The sequence below is a fragment of the Martes martes genome (genome assembly GCF_963455335.1).
Source record: "Martes martes genome assembly, chromosome: 7".
Classification (NCBI taxonomy): domain Eukaryota; kingdom Metazoa; phylum Chordata; class Mammalia; order Carnivora; family Mustelidae; genus Martes; species Martes martes.
This window is the reverse complement of record NC_137894.1, coordinates 131,739,925-131,757,947: the sequence shown is the minus strand read 5'-3', so window position 1 is coordinate 131,757,947 and position 18,023 is coordinate 131,739,925. Positions and strand designations below refer to the sequence as shown.

The following is an 18,023-nucleotide window of genomic DNA, read 5'->3' as shown; positions in this document are numbered from 1 at the left end:
GAAAATACGATACTGACATTTGTAAAATGAGACTAAAGCAGTATTTATATTTGGGGATAAACTATGCTAGAAAACACCTATAGTAGAAAAGAATAACAGTCTCAAATCAATAACCTCAATTTCTATCTAAAGAAAAAATGGAAGAAATCGAAGAGTAAATTAAATCCAAAGCAAGTAGAATAAAAGAAAAATAAATATCAGAGCAGAAATCATAAAGTAGAACACAGAAAAAAATGGGAAAAATCTATTACATCAAAAGCTATTTTTTTGAGAAGATCAATAAAATTGATAAACCTCCAGTTAGACTGATTGGGTCAAAAAGAGAATTCAAATTATCAAAATAAGGAATAAGAGAGAATACATCACAAGTTTCTATAGATATTAAAAGAATAATACACCAAAGGTATGAACAGCATTGTACAACCAATTTTGGCAACTTGGATGAAATGGCCAAATTCCTTGAAGTCACAAACTGCCAAAACTCACTCAGTATAAAATGAATAACCTAAATACCTGTTAAAGAAATTAAATTTGTAGTTTTAAAAACATTCCTACAAAGAAATTGCCAGGTCCAGATGAATTCACTGGTAAATGCTACAAAACATTTTAAGGAAAAAATACCAACTCTACATAAACTCTTCCAGAAAACTGAAAATACAAAAATTCCCAACTCATTATATGAGGCAAACATCATCTTGACACTCAAACCAGACATAACAAGTGTTGTGTTACAAGAAGTAAACTATAGATAAATACCTCTCATAAACATAGATGCAAAACCTCTAATAAAAATTTAACAAAGTGAATCTGATGATATATAAAAAAGGTAATACATCATGACAAAGTGGGGTTTATCCTAGGAGTACAACGTTCAACATTCAAATATCAATCAATGTAACCCATCATGTTAACAAACCACAAAAGAAAAGTCACATGATCATCTCAACAGACTCAGAAAAATCAGTTCATAAAATCCAATATCAGTTCCTGATTTAAAATTCTCAAACTAGAAATAAGTACATCCTCAGTCTAATAAAAGGCAACCATAAAATGCCCACAGCTAGCATCATATTTAATAATGGAAAAATGAACATTTTTCCCTTAAGATCAGGAACAACATAAGGATGTCCTCTCTAAATACTTTATCTTAATATTATACTAGACATTCTAACCAGTGCAACAGACAAGTAAAATAAGTAAAAGTCATCCATATTGAAAAGTTTTCTTTTTCACTAACAATCAATTATGTAGAAAATACTGTGGAATCCATAGAAAGATGTGAAAAATAAATGAGTACAATAAGGCTGTAGGATACAGAATGAACATACAAAATCCACTGTATTTCTGTAAACTAAATAATCAGAATAATAATAAACTAAATAATCATAATAATCAGAAATTGAAATTTTTTTAAATCCATTTACAATAGTGTCAAAAATATTAAGTACTTACAGATAAAACTGACAAAAATGTGGAATATTTGTACATGAAAAACTAAAAATCATCAATGGGAAAATTTAAAGAAGACAACAAATGGAGAGACATATTATATTCAGGGATTGGAAGACTCAGGATTGAGAATTGTTCATTTTCCCCAAAACTAATCTAGGGATTCCACATAATCCCAATCAAAATCCCAGCAGAGTTTTTGTAAAAATGGACAAACTGACTAAAATTCATGCAACAATGCAAAGGACTAGAATAGCCAAAATAACTTAGTAAAATAAAAACAAATTTAGAGGGCTAACATTACCTGATTTCAAAAAGCATGACAAAATCAGTAGGATATTAGTGTGAGGATAGACAAATAGATCAATGAAATGAAACTATATGTCCAGAAATAGACCCACATACATATGAACATTCAATTTTTGACAAAGGTACAAAGGTAATTCAGTTGAGAAAGGCTAGTCTTGTCAACGAATTATGATGGAACAATTAGATAGCTATCTGCAAAAAGATAACCTTTAATCTGTACCTCAAATTATATTTTTAAATTAATTCAAAATGGATCATAGACCCAAGTATAAAACCCACAATCATAAAACTTCTAGGGAAAGCAAACAAATATTGCTTGATCTTGGATTAAGTATCAATTTCTTACATAGAACAACAAAATCTCAATTCATAAAATAACGAATTGATAAATTTGAACTTAATCAAAATTTAAAGTATCTGCTCTTTGAAAGATACTGTTAAGATAATGAAAATATAAGCCATAGACAGGGAGAAAATATTTGCAAAACATATATCAGGTAAAGGTCTTGAATCTAAAATATAAAAAGGACTATCAAAATTTGATAATAAGAAAACAAACAATTCCCCTCTAGAGATCTAAAAGAGAGTATAGAGAAAACAGACAACAATATTATAACCATCAAATTTGCTAAGAGATTAGAACTCAATTATTCCAACCACTAAAAAAAAAGATTATTTTGTAATGTGACAGATCTGATAATTATCACTACAATGGCTATCACATTATAATATATAAATGTATAAATTTAACACGTTTTACACCTTAAATTGACACACTGTTTTATGTCAAATGAATTTCAATTTTTAAAAAAATCCAATTTTTAAATGGTTAAAATATCTGCACACTTTACCAAAGAACATATAGTCTTATAACATCATGGCCAAAATGTCCAGGACTCAATCAAAACCACATATGTGAAGAGCCAGAAAAATTTCAACTTGAATAAGATAAAAGATAACATATCAACACCAATACTAGAATTATCTGACAATATTCTGATAGAATTATTAGAAATACCAATCCTGAATCCTAATTATCTGAATTAAGATTTTGAAGGAGGCATCATAAACATGTTTCAACAAATAATCGTAAACAAGTGAAAACATTTAAAGTCTCAGCAAAAAAATGGAAGATATAAACAAGAACCAAATGGAAACTGAAAAATTGAAAAACACAATAAAACAACAATAACAAATGTAGAGAATAGAAGAAAGAAGCAGTGAACTTGAAGAAAGAAAAATAGAAATAACCCTGAGTAACATAGAAAACAGACTAAAAACAAAAACAAACAGAGCCTGGGCAGTTTGTGAGGTATAACAAAAAAAAATCTAAAAATTTTGTTAGGAGAAGTGGGGAGGAGCAAGATGGCAGAGGAACAGGAGACCTAAGTAGCATCAGGTCCCAGGAGTTCAGCTAGATAGTTATGAAACCTTTCTGAACACCTTACAAACTCAACAGGAGATTGAAGAGAAGAAGAGCAGCAATTCTAGGAACAGAAAATCGACCATTTTCTGGAAGGTAAGACATGCAGTGAAGTGAATCTGAGGTGATATACAAGAAAAGAGACAGGGTTGGGGGGGAGGTGCCAGCTCCCAGCAAGCAGTAGAGCAGTGGAGCACAAAATTAGAACTTTTAGAAGTCTGCTCCACTGAAAGACGTCACTCCAAAGGCTAAGCGGAGTTGGGGGGCGGGGGCGGGTGCTGGAGCCCTTGAAGGGACAGTGTGGTCTCAGGACCTGTGGGGTCAGAGAAAGACCAGGGGTGTCTGAGTATGGCAGAGCTCCTAGGTATTGGAGCGGGAAGCCAGCTGCAGAGACAGAGTGGAGGAGGGGCTCTCAGCTCGGGGTTACCTTAAACTATAACCCAAGCTGCAGTCGGACCACCGCTCTTCAAGCAGGGACCCCAAAAGTGGCAGATCCAGGGAGACCCCTTCCTTCCCCCTCCAGGAGGAGCGGCACAGGAATGGCCGCAGGAGTCTGCTGGGTTTGGAGATTCCAAAGGGGGCGGTGCGCCACAGATATAAACACTTGGTCACAGGCCCGGTGAGCACGGAGTGCGCCGGAAACCAAGGAGACGGGAGGGATTGACTACTTTTCTCTGAGGGTGCACTGAGGAGTGGGGCCCCAAGCTCTTGGCTTCTACAGCCGGAGAATGGGAGGCCGCTATCCTCATTCCCGTTCACTAAAGCTGTACAGAAAGTGTTCAGGGAACAAAAGCTCCCAAGAACGAACTGGAGCAGATCACTTAGCCTGGCCCCTGGCAAGGGTGGTGCAATTCCGGCCCCGGCAAAGACATTTGAGAATCATGGCAACAGGCCCCTCCCCCAGAAGATTAGCAAGAACATCCAGCCAAGACCAAGTTCACCAATCAATGAGAATTGCAGAACTCTAGAGCTAAGGGAAAGCAACACATAGAATTCATGGCTTTTTTCCTATGATTATTTAGTCTTTCAAAGTTAATTTTTTTTTATTTTATTTTTTTCTTATTCTACTTTTAAAAAATTTTCCTCCTTTCTATTTTAATGTTTTTAACTACTTTATCTTATCAATAACTTTTTTAAAAATCTTTTTTAATTTTCATTGTTATAGTCATATTCTATCACTTCATAGTATTTAAATTTATTTGTTGTATACATATAGGGTTTTCGCTCTTTAAAATTTTGGGATACAGTTTCTTCTAATAGATCAAAATACACCCTAAATCTAGCACATGGCTTTGTTCTAGTCTCCAGCCTGATCACATTCTTTCCTCTTTTTTTCTTTTTTCAACCAATTTCTTATCAATTCCTTTTTTAGAATCTTTTCATCTTTAGAGCCACATTCCATCCTTTCATCGTGTTTACCCTTATTATATATATATCTATATATATATATTTTTTTTTTTTTTTCCTTTAAAATCCTGGGAGGGAGGTAGTTTCTTCTAACAGACCAAAATAAACCCAAAATTTAGTGTGTGACTCTGTTCTATTCATCAGTCATATATATATATATATATATATATATATATATATGGAGAAAAAAATTACATATATACACATGTATATACATATATATACACACATGTATACATGTGTGTATATATATACATATATATACATATGTATATACATAAAGAGAGGAGAAAAAAATTACATATATATACATATATACATATACATATATATGTAATTTATATATACATATACATACATATACATATATACATATACATATATATGTATATACATATACACATATATGTAATATATATGTATTATATATGTATTATATAATAATATAATATAATATGTAATATATATATATATATGTAATTTTTTTTCTCCTCTCTTCTCCCTCCATTTTTGGGTCTCTTCGGATTTAGTTAGGGTATATCTTTCTGGGGTTGTTGCTACCCTTTTAGTATTTTGTTCTCTCATTCATCTATTCTTATCTGGATAAAATGACAAGGCGGAAAAACTCACCACAAAAAAAAAGAATAAGAAGCACTACCAATGACTGGGGACCTAATCAATACAGACATTGGTAATATGTCAGAACTAGAGTTCAGAATGACAATTATCAAGGTGCTACCTGCGCTCCAAAAAAGCAGGGAAGATACTAGATAATCCCTTTCTGGAGAAATAAAGGAACTAAAATCTAACCAAGCTAAAATCAAAAAAGCTGTTAATGAGGTACCATCAAAAATGGAGGCTCTCACTGCTAGGATAAATGAGGTAGAACAGAGAATTAGTGATATAGAAGACTAAATGAGGGAGAATAAAGAAGCTGAGAAAAAGAGAGACAAACAACTACTGGACCACGAGGGGAGAATTCAAGAGATAAGTGATACCAAGAGACAAAATAATTTTAGAATAACTGGCATTCCAGAAGAAGAAGAAAGAGAGAGAGGGACAGAAGATATATTGGAGCAAATTATAGCAGAGAATTTCCCTAATTTGGCAAAGGGAACAAGAATCAAAATCCAGGAGGCACAGAGAAACCCCCTCAAAACCAATAAAAATAGGTCCACACCCTGTCATCTAATAGCAAAACTTACAAGTCTCAGTGACAAAGAGAAAATCCTGAAAGCAGCTCGGGACAAGAGGTCTATAACATACAATGGTAGAAATATTAGATTGGCAGCAGACTTATTCACAGAGAACTAGCAGGCCAGAAAAGACTGGCATGATATATTCAGAGCACTAAACGAGAAAAATATGCAGCCAAAAATACTATGTCCAGCTAGGCTGTCATTGAAAACAGGAGAGATATAAAGCTTCCAGGATAAACAAAAACTAGAATTTGCAAACACCAAACCAGCCCTACAGGAAATATTGAAAGGGGTCCTCTAACCAAAGAGAGAGCTTAAAAGTAACAGACCAGAAATGAACAGAGACATTATAGAGTAACAGTCACTTTATAAGCAATACAATGGCATGAAATTCATATCTTTCAATAATTACCCTGAATGTAAATGGGCTAAATGCCCCCAATCAAAAGACACAGGTTATCAGAATGGATAAAAAAAAAAAAAAAAAAGACCCGTCAATATGCTATCTACAAGAAACTCATTTTAAACCCAAAGTCACCTCCAGATTTAAAGTGAGGGGGTGGAAAACAATGTGCCATGCTAACGAACATCAAAAGAAAGCTGGCGTGGCAATCCTCATATTAGATAAATTAGATTTGAAGCCAAAGACTATAATAAGAGATGAAGAAGGACACTATATCATACTTGAAGGGTCTATCCAACAAGAAGATCTAACAATTGTAAGTATCTATGCCCTAACATGGGAGCAGCCAATTATACAAACCAATTAATAACAAATCAAAGAAACACATGAACAATAATACAGTAATAGTAAGAGACTTTAACACCCCCATCACTGAAATAGATCATCTAAGCAAAAGATCAACAAGAAAATAAAGGCTTTAAAAAAATTTAAAAAAAAAAATAGAAAAGAAAAGAAAGGCTTTAAATGACACACTGGACCAGAAGGACATCAGAGATATATTCAGAACATTCCATCCCAAAGCAACAGAAAATACACATTCTTCTCTAGTGCACATGGAACATTCTCCAGAATAGATCACATCCTGGGTCACAAATCAGGTCTCAACTGGTACCAAAAGATTGGGATCATCCTCTACATATTTTCAGACCACAATTTTGAAACTAGAACTCAACCACAAGAGGAAAGTTGGAAAGAACTCAAATACATGCAGGCTAAAAAGCATCCTACTAAAGAATGAATGGGTCAACCACGAAATTAAAGAATAATTTTTAAAAATTCATGAAAACAAATGAAAATGAAAACACAACTGTTCAAAAATCTTTGGGACACAGAAAAGGCAGTCCCAAGGGTTAAGTATATAGCAATATAAGCCTTTCTCAAGAAACAAAAAAAGTCTCAAGTACACAACCTAACCCTACACCTAAAGGAGCTGGAGAAAGAACAGCAAAGAAAGCCTAAACCCAGCAGGAGAAGAGAAATAATCAAGATCAGAGCAGAAATCAATGAAATAGAAAACAAAAGAACAGTAGAACAAATCAACGAAACTAGGAGCTGGTTCTTTGAAAGAATTAATAAGATTGATAAACCCCTGGCCAGACTTATCAAAAAGAAAAGAGAAAGGACCCAAATTAATAAAATCATGAATGAAAGAAGAGAGCTCATAACCAACACCAAAGAAATACAAACAATTATAAGAACATATTATGAGCAACTATACACTAGCAAATTTGACAATCTGGAAGAAATGTATGCATTCCTAGAGACATATAAACTACCAAAACTGAACCAGGAAGATACAGAAAACCTGAGAAGACCCATAACCAATAAGGAGATTGAAGCAGTCGTCAAAAATCTCCCAAAAAATAAGAGCCCAGGGCCAGACGGCTTCCCAGGGGAATTCTACTAAACATTTAAAGAAAAATTAATACCTATTCTCCTGAAACTGTTCCAAAAAATAGAAATGGAAGGAAAACTTCCAAACTCATTTTATGAGGCCAGCATGATCTTGATCCCAAAATCAGACAAAGACCCCATCAAAAAGGATAATTACAGACCAATATCCTTGATGAACACAGATGCAAAAATTCTTACCAAAATACTAGCCAATAGGATCCAACAGTACATTAAAAGGACTATTCACCATGACCAAGTAAGATTTATTCCTAGACTGCAAGGTTGGTTCAACATCCGCAAATCAATCAATGTGATACAACACGTTAATAAAAGAAAGAACAAAAACCATATGATACTCTCAATAGATGTTGAAAAGGCATTTGACAAAGTACAGCATTTTTCTTGATCAAAACTCTTCACAGTGTAGGGATAGAGGGTACATATGTCAATATCATCAAATCTATCTATGAAAAACCCACAGCATATATCATTCTCCATAGGGAAAAACTGAAAGCTTTTCTGCTAAGGTCAGAACCATGGCAGGGCTGTCCACTATCACCACTGTTATTCAACATAGTATTAGACGTCCTAGCCTCAGCAATCAGACAACAAACACAAATAAAAGGCATCCAAATTGGCAAAGAAGAAGTCAAACTCTCATGCTTTGCAAATGATATGATACTGTATGTGGAAAACCCAAAAGACTCCACTCCTAAACTGCTAGAACTCATACAGGAATTCAGTAAAGTGTCAGGATATAAAATCAATGCACAGAAATCAGTTGCATTTCTATACAACAACAGCAAGACAGAAGAAAGAGAAATTAAGGAGTCAATCCCATTTACAACTGCACCCAAAACCATAAGATACCTAAGAATAAACCTAACCAAAGAGGCAAAGAACCTGTACTCAGAAAACTATAAAGTACTCATGAAAGAAATTGAGGAAGACACAAAGAAATGGAAAACATTCCATGCTCATGGATTGGAAGAACAAACATTGTGAAAATGTCTATGCTACCTAAAGCAATCAACACATTTAATGCAACCCCTATCAAAATACCATCTATTTTTTTCAAAGAAAGAGAACAAATAATCCTAAAATTTATATGGAACCAGAAAAGACCCCAAATAGCCAGAGGAATGTTGAAAAAGAAAGACAAAGTTGGTGGCATCACAATTCCAGACTTCAAGCTCTATTACAAAACTGTAACCATCAAGACAGTATGGTACTGACACAAAAACAGACACATGGATCAATGGAACAGAATAGAGAGCCCAGAAATGGACCCTCAACTGTATGTTCAACTAATCTTCGACAAAGCAGGAAATAATGTCCAATGGAAAAAAGTCTCTTCAGCAAATGGTGTTGGGAAAATTGGACAGTCACACGCAGAAGAATGAAACTGGACCATTTCCTTACACCACACACAAAAACAGACTCAAAATGGATGAAAAACCTCAATGTGAGACAGGAATCTATCAAAAACCTTGAGGAGAACAAACAGCAACCTCTTTGACCTCAGCCACAGCAACTTCTTCCTAGAAACATCACCAAAGGCAAGAGAATAAGGGCAAAAATGACCTATTGGGACTTCATCAAGATCAAAACCTTTTGCACAGCAAAGGAAACAGTCAACAAAACCAAAAGCAACTGGCAGAATGGGAGAATATATTTGCAAATGACATATAAGATAAAGGGCTAGTATCCAAAATCTATAAAGAACTTCTCAAACTCAACACCCAAAGAACAAATAATCCAATCAAGAAATGGGTAGAAGACATGAACAGGAATTTCTGCAAAGAAGACATCCAAATAGCCAACAGACCCATGAAAACCTGTTCAACATCACTCGGCATCAGGAAAATACAAATCAACACCACAGTGAGATACCACCTCACACCAGCTAGAATGGCTAAAATTAACAAGTCAGGAAATGACAGATGTTGGCGAGGATGCAGAGAAAGAGGAACCCTCCTATGCAAGCTGGTGTAGCCACTATGGAAAACAGTATGGAGGTTCTTCCAAGAGTTGACAATAGAGCTACCCTATGACCCAGCGATCGCACTACTGGGTATTTACCCTAAAGATACAAATGTAGTTATCCAAAGGGGCACATGCACCCCAATGTTTATAGTAGTAATGTCCACAATAGCCAAACTATGGAAAGAACCTAGATGTCCATCAACAGATGAAAGGATAAAGAAGATGTGGTATATATATATACAATGGAATATTATGCAGCCACCAAAAGAAACAAAATCTTGCCATTTGCAACGACATGGATGGGGCTAGAGGGTATTATGCTAAGCAAAATAAGTCAGTCAGAGAAAACAGTTATCATATAATCTCTGTTAAGAGGAATTTGAGAGGCAGAGCAGGGGGTCATGGGGGGTGGGCGGGGGAGAAATGAAACAATATGGGATTGGGAGAGAGACAAACCATAAGAGACTCTTAATCTCTGGAAACAAACTGAGGGTTGCTGAGGGGTGGGAGGAGAGGTAGAGGGTGGCTGGGGTATGGACACTGGAGAGGGTATGTGCTATGGTGGGTGCTGTGAATTGTGTAAGGCTGATGATTCACAGACCTGTACCCCTGAAGCAAATAATACATTTTATGTTAATAAAAAAATTTTGCTAGTAGAGTCCCAGAAGAATAAGGGAAAGAGAGTGGGGTTAAACATATATTCAAAAAAATAATAGCTGAAATGTTCCTAAATTTGCCAAAAGATATAAACCTACAGATTTCAGAGGCTGAGTAAATCCCCAAAAGGGTAAACTCAAACAAATCCACACCAAAACACATCAAAATCAAATTTTTGAGAACTAAAGACAAAGTCTTGAAAGCAGTGACAGCGAAATGACAACCCACTTATAAAGGAAAAGAATTTGAATAACAGCAAATGTCTCATCACAAACCTCATCACATGCCAAAAGGAAAAACATTTTTCAAATGCTAAAAATAAAAGGACTAGTAACCCAGAATTTTATATCCAGCAAAAATATCCTTCTGGAACAAAGGGGAAAAATCAAGACATTCTCAGAAGAGAGAAAACTTAAGATAACTTGTTACCAATAGATCTACTTTAAAAGAATGGCTAAAGAAAGTACTTAATCGAGAAAGGAATTATGAAAGAAGGCACCCTGGAACACCAGGAAGGAAGAAAGAATGATTAAAGAATAAAAATGTGAGTAAATACAATAGACATTTTCTTAAGTATTCTAAGTTAACGGTTTGATAATTAAAGCAAAAATTCTGTCTGCCAAGGTTTCCAGTGTATGTAGAGGAAATGTTTAAGACACTGTAAAAGTATTGAAATGATGAGAGGGGCAGGTGAATATGATTATAAAAGCGTAGTATGAGGGAGATCTTTGTGGTGATGGAATAGTTTTGTATCTTGATTATAAAGGTGGTTCCACAAATCTCTATGTGTAATGAAATGGCATTGAACAATGTACACATGTTTACCAATATCAAATTTTCTGGTTTCCAGATTGTGTTATGATTACATAAGATGTATCCATTGGGGGAAATTGGGTGGAGGACATGGGGGATCCATCTACTATGTATCCACAGTACACAGAACATATGTACCATGTTTGCAACATCTTGTGGATCTACAATTATTCAAAATAAAAACTAATTTTAAAAAGACAAAGAAATTATAAGAACTTTTTTAAAAAGGAATACCTAATAAATAAGAGCAAAATGAAACAAATCCAACTGTGCATTCAGTTAGTGGCACAACCACTCAGAGGAACTCTTTCAAGTGACCTTAAAACACAGTAATTGGACTCTACATCCTTAATGGGCAATACGTTAAGGACAAAAGGAATTACAAAAAGGAGGAGGAGGAGAAGAAACCATTTTCAGTAATTTTATCGTTGGAAGTCTCATTTTGTTCTGGTACTCTGGTGTGTATGTTGTGGGATAAAACAAATAAGTAATTATGTTAGCATCATTAAGAGCCAGGATTTTTTCAGTGTGGGAGAAAGGAGACAGACAATTAAGAGAGTTAAGTAAAAACTGTGTAAAACTGAAATGAATGGGAAATATAGGTGTATTTTCTCTTTTCAGAAAAGAAATCATATTTCTTAGATCTGCTCCCTAAAAAGTCCTAGAAATAGCAACCAACCCAGGAACAATGAGCACCACCAGATTATGGTCTTTAAATAACATTTCCTACAAAAAGGCAAGAGGATTTTTTAGAGAAATAGCGGGTTCCAGGTCCGGGCAGGAAGTGTACGAGATGAGCCTAAAACCTCCATCTTAATATTAGGATAGCAAGGTAGTTATCTGAAACAACTGGTATTCTTTCAAAACACCAACACTAACCCAAACCCCTACTGGCCAAAGATGGGACAATAGAAGCATCAATAAGAGTAATAGCTACAATGGATTAAAATGTATCCGGTGTGTTTTAATCTGTAAATCCATGCAGGTACTCAACAAAATAATAACTTTATTTATCACCTTTGGTGAATATTAGGGAATCAACTCATTATTTTGAAAACTGGTAAATACATTATTTACAAAGTCAAATTATGGAAGCAGCCCAAATGTCCATGGATAGATGAATGGGTACAGAGGAAGTAGTATATATACACAATGGAATATTATTCAGCCATAAAAAGAATGAAATCTTGCCAATTTGTAACAACATGGATGGGGCTAGAGAGTACAATACTAAGTTAAAATAAGGCAGTCAGAGAAAGACAAATGATGATCTCATTAATATGTGGAATTTAATAATCGAAACAAACAAGCAAAGAAAAAAAAGAGAGAGAAAAAGAGAGAGACAAACCAAGAAACAGACTCTTAACTACAGAGAACAAACTGATGGTTAACAGAGGGGAGGTGGGGGGGTGTGAAATAGGGGACAGGGGTTAAAGAGTACACTTACCATGATGAACAATAAAATAAACTGGTAAATAAAGGGGCAAATTATTTATCCCGCCTTTCATAGGGGAACTATACCTCACAATAACCAAAATTTTGATGAGGAGATGTTTCTCTTTATAGGTTACAGAGCTAATAAATGAAAAAATAGTGACAGCCCTTGGATTGAATGTCACCTTTTTGCAGTCCTTAATTGAATAAAGGATCTAGGCAACTATCACCGAAGGCTGTTAACATCAGTAACAGAGAGATAACCAGGCAACATGAGCCTCATGATGCAAGTATACACCACCACTTAGGAGTTGTTCCTGCTCCCCCCAAAAAATTGCACTTGAATCTGCTTGGGTCTCTAGTCCTAACTACCAGTTCACAGGAATAACACCATGGGGATGCAATCAGAAAATCTAGACTCTGGAAAACCCTACAGTGCAAACAACCCAGTTTCTTCCACAAATAACAGGCAAGGGGGTGAGAGACAGATACACACACGCGCGCGCGCGCACACACACACACACACACACCAAGACCTACAGACTTTCAGATGGTTTCAGAAACACATCAGCCAATTAACAATGTAGGGATCCTACTTGGATTCTGACTTCAGCTACTGGGGGAAATAAATGTTGAACAAATATTTGATTCAATTAATGTCTTATTATTAACTTGGAGCTGTGGTAGTTATTGTGGATGCATACTGAAAAACTTACAGATGAAATAATTTGTTGCTTTGGATTACCTCGAAATAACCAAGGGTCGAGGAAGGACGTGGGAGGTGAGTATAAGAAGACTGACCATGAGTGGATCATTGTTGACACTAGGAGATTAGTACATGGACACTCATTTTACTATTCTCTCCACTTTTGTATGGGTTTGGAATTTTTCATAATAAAAAAATGTTTTTAAATATATCCATAAACAGCCAGAAAACTGCATCCCTTTGGTTGCCTCCCTAATCTCCACCCACTGGTCTTTATTCTATTCTCTGGCACCTAGAAGACTAGTGTCATAATAACAATAATAGTAATATCTACAATTATAGCCAGCATTTTTGGAGCACATACTATGCACAAACTCATACGTCTTTTAGGAATATCTCCATTTAATCCTGATGAAGTCCTAAAGTCAATACTATTATTATTCCCACTTTCCAGGTGAGGAACCTGAGGGAGAGAGGTTGGATGAAGGAGCCAATCGTCAAACCCAGATCTGACTGTGGATTTCCAGCTTATAAACACTCAGCTAAGCAAGGGCAAAAGACAAAGACGGCTGTCGCGTCCTTGGTCTTCCCTTTTTGGGGCTAAATCCTGAGTTCTTTCACTCTGCCACTGTCTCCCCCACCATGTGGCTCCGCTGACCCACACCATCCCTGAACCTCGTGCCAAGAACTGAAAAAGCGCTTGAGTTTCTAGAGAGTAACCCAGGCCCGCAGAACAGCCTGCCCGTCCCCAGCCGCACCGCAGGGATTCACGGGTGACGTCCGGTCCTCCTCCACCCAAACTGTAAGCCAGAACATGCTCCCGTGCTAGGCTGGCGTGGCTCACCTGGGCCGCGGTGCCTCTTCTCCATCCAGATGTAGCAGTTGTTCTGGGCCACCCCGGTCTGCGAGTCCAGGAAGGGGAGGCGCACGCTGCGCTCTGCGCAGAGCCGCGAGTTGTAGCTGCGGCAGTGCTCGATGGCTTCCTTGTAGAACTGGTCCCCGAGCCTGCCCAGGAGAGGGAGAGAGGAGGACTGAGGCCAGGGAAAAATGGAAACACACCCAGAGGGAAACTGATGTTACCCACCTACCTCCCTGGGGACATTACAGAGTTATGAAGACCCAGGCAACTCAGACCGAGAGCCTTGCCAAGGGGCAGAATCGAAGCTGGTGTCAGGTCTCAACCAGGTTCTATTTCCCATACCAGATCCACCAGGGAATTTTGAATCCCCTTTAACAAAGAGCCTAGGGCCCTTAGATAAACCACCCAGACAAGTGACAAGTCCCTGTTCCGGGAAGTATGAGGTGCCGCTCCAGAATAGAAGGTTCTGGAACAATCTTCTACCTGGGTTTACCGGGAGCTCAGGCTTCTAGAGTCCCCTCATTCACACCCTCCCTTAGCCACACTTTGTTCTCAGTAATTGCCAGCAAAGGCACTCTAAAATGAACCCAAAACACCAGCATAGACGCATGGCTTTCCAATACAATAGAAGAGAAACAACCATATAAACACAGACAAGAAAGACTGAGGAAACATCCCATAAAAGCAGAGCTGTTATGGTGAAAGGAGGTGACTAAACCACACTCTTAAAGAAAAACAACTTTCTAACTGAAAACAAAGGGAGCATTTGTAATAATAGTTGAATTTTGAATTCAAGATAATTTAATCCCTGGGGTCTAAAACACAAAGAGAAAGACCTTTCTGGTTTGTTGGAGTGGTGATGAGATTAAGCACAGTAAATTTTATGTTCTCGAATCTTGGGTATCCTTGGACATGTGGTGATGCTACTAATTTTAAGATAGGCTCCTTTTCAGAGACCAAAAATACAACATTGATAAAACCGATTGAATGTAAAGAAAAAAAATCAGGGAGATCAAATACCTAACAAATAAAAGACAGGCACATGTTGGAGGTTAATAAATGTCTCAAGGAAATACAAATGTAATACCATAACCTCTGCCAGTAGACTTACACTTCTTTGTGGGGGTTGGGGGGGGGGCAGAAAGGAGAGGAGCCACAGGGATTGCTGGGCCACAGAGGAGAATCAAGTAGCTCATTTTGAAGTGATATTATGAATGTCCTTTTGTTTTGGTTCTATATAGATTTGAAGAAGCCAAAATCAGGGTGAGAAAGTCTCTAAGTTAAAAATAATGTATTTCTTAAACATAATATTTAGAGAACTAAAGAAAGCAAAATTTGAGAGGAATTTTTCTATACTCTTTAAAAAAAAATCAGGTCAGAGTTTAAACAAATTTCTTATTCTGGGAGGATACAACCATGAAAGCTATTGAGGCATCTTTTGGAAATTACTTATTGACATACCTCTTGTAAAAAAAAAAAAAAAGTGCCCCTTGCTCCTTTTCCCCCTCTAAACATCTTCAGACTCACGAGGAAGGCATAATGTGCTCAGAAAGTGTCCTAGCAGTTGCAAAACCAAACTGTAATCAAATTATAATAGCCACACAGCTGGAAATGAATTGGGGGGATGGAAGCCCATTAAAATGCTATAAAACGGAACATGAGCTGATGTAATCAAAGATGGTAACAAGGATCATGAGATTGATCAAAAATAAAGAACCATTTCCTCCAAAGCGTTCACATCTGGGTCCCACCGGCTTCAATGCCTCCACTGATAACGCAACATAGCTCAGCGCGACAGAACTTTCCCAGACAGTTTCAGCCCAGCCAAGATGACACACAGCCCCATCCAGGGAGTCCTGCATTCTCCAGCTCCTTCACGAAACAGCGACCAGCCGCACCACATCGATGAGAACTGACCAGAACACATAACAGAGAGGTGTCCAATGTGAGAAACAGTCATCTGGTTTCCCACGACGTTTTGGCAGATGGCCAATATAGATTTAACTCTTCCAACCCCAGAAATTCTGCTGAAGAAGAATCCGTAAGCCAAGCAAATGGCACCCTAGAACTCGGGGACTAGAGAGAAGGTTTCCATCTTCAATACAAACTCTGGAAGCCGGGATAAAAGAAAACGACAGCGGGATCTCAAGTTAGACTTTTCCTGAGACGCTCCTAACTTGCTTCCAATGGTCCCAAAGAGAGGAACAAGAAAGGGAAGTTGCTGAAAGTGAAAAGTGAGTTTGGCCAAGTTGGTGCCCCACACCAAATGGAACGAGAAAGTCAAACAAAGTGGTACACTGGGCGAAAATTATTTTCATCTTAAATACTTTCCACTTTCCATAACATGCAATGTTATGAGGAACAGGCGTGCTGGGGGGCAGATGTGTATTTTTAAACGTAATCTTTGTGTGAATGATACCTCTCTTACGTAAACAGAGAAACCCTTCTCCAGACTGGAACAACCGTATTAAAGATTGAACCTGCAAAAATGTGACATCCAACACCCTCCCTGCCTCTGTCTCCAGGGAAGTCACTTTTAAACAGACCAGGCGTTGGCAGCAACTCGGAAACAAAAGTTTAAAGCCTTTTTCAAGATACAAGAGGAGAAAAGAGACTTCAGCCTTTTTGATAAATTCAAGCAGCACCTCTCCAAAAGTTAATTAGCCAAAATCTTCACAGGGCTTGTTCTGTTCTCTAGAAGAAAATCGATGGCCAGGTCTCTCTAACCTGTGGAAAGCAATTTAAACAGGAGAGAGGACAAATGTCCTTTTCAATATGGGATATCTTTAAAAAAAAAAAAAAACATCCCACAATGATAGGGTCCCACGGGTGACATTTGCATTCAAGTTGCAAGGGGCAGAGAGAGCGGGGAAAGGCTGGCAGTGAATGACTCATTTTGTGGAGCAGTGACCAGGATGCCCCAGGCTGGGTCAGGTACGGCCCAGCCTCAGCCATCACCTGTCTGCATCAAACCAAGGGGGCTGGATTACCACGGGATGATAGATGTCTTGGGCTGGGAGAAGCTGGCACAAGGCAGAGTACAATGATGTTCTCATCAACAGCCTAGCTCGGGCTACCCCAGGCTGCGATCAGAAGCAGGAAAGGCACAGGGGAACAAATTGCGGGGCTCTCTGCCAGAGCAGGAGCCCGCCCCGCCCCACGTCCTGTGGCCTGGCGCAGCGCTGGCTGTCCTCTTCTGGGGGCACCGTGAGGGGTGAGATCCCTCAGCGATCAAATCTGGAGTAAGAAAGCCATAGTTCTTAGAGCTTTCCACTGACCCTCCTTGAGCCTATCTGTGGAAAAAGGGATTCCAGGGAACCAAAGAGGATTTGAACGGGCATAAATAAGACTTCTCTGAAATGACTGCCAACTGGACTCCAGATGTGCTTTTCAGAGCCCATCCCAGCCCCTCCGAAACCCTCTGCTCCTTTTTCTGCCTCATGCTTCCACCTCTCTCTCTTAACACCTTGTCTCTTCTCTTCAATTCCACATCCACTGCCCTGAACTGATTCTCTGGTCCAACCCTCCAACCCAGACATCTGGGGCTCCTCCCTCTTCCCCGTCCCTCTGGTCCTGTGTTCTGACCATAGCCCAAGAACAGGTGTCCTGCCATAGCCCAAACATGTGTCCAGAAGCAAATTCCTCATCTCCTGCCAGAAGCCTGCTCCCTCCCCAGAGTCTCCATTCTTCTGCTGGGGGTAGGGGGGGGAGAAACCCGAGAGAACACCGCTCCTGTATCTCCCCAGCAAGGTGTCCTCGACCCTTCCCTTTCCGTCATCCCATCTGGCATTGGAGTCTTTCATTTCTCAGGAAGTCTCCTCTTTTCTCCATGCCCACTGCAGAGCCGCCAGTCAGTCCCCTTTGACTGTGAAAACAGGACCTTGGCCCATCATTGCTATTTGCGCACATAAACAGAGATAAGC

The 18,023-nt window shown here is 38.1% G+C and overlaps 1 protein-coding gene across 3 annotated transcripts in view; it reads right to left on the bottom strand.

Moving 5' to 3' along the window:
• Nucleotides 1-18,023, bottom strand: part of DPF3 (double PHD fingers 3) — a 256,883-nt gene that overhangs the window by 141,193 nt on the left and 97,667 nt on the right. For all 3 annotated transcript variants that reach the window (XR_013967128.1, XM_080808592.1, XM_080808593.1), the window contains exon 2: nt 14,086-14,246. Coding sequence is in view for 2 of the 3 variants with exons in the window: in XM_080808592.1 (XP_080664718.1) it covers nt 14,086-14,246 (161 nt within the window). In the remaining variant the exon portion in view is untranslated. The remainder of the gene's footprint in view (nt 1-14,085; nt 14,247-18,023) is intronic.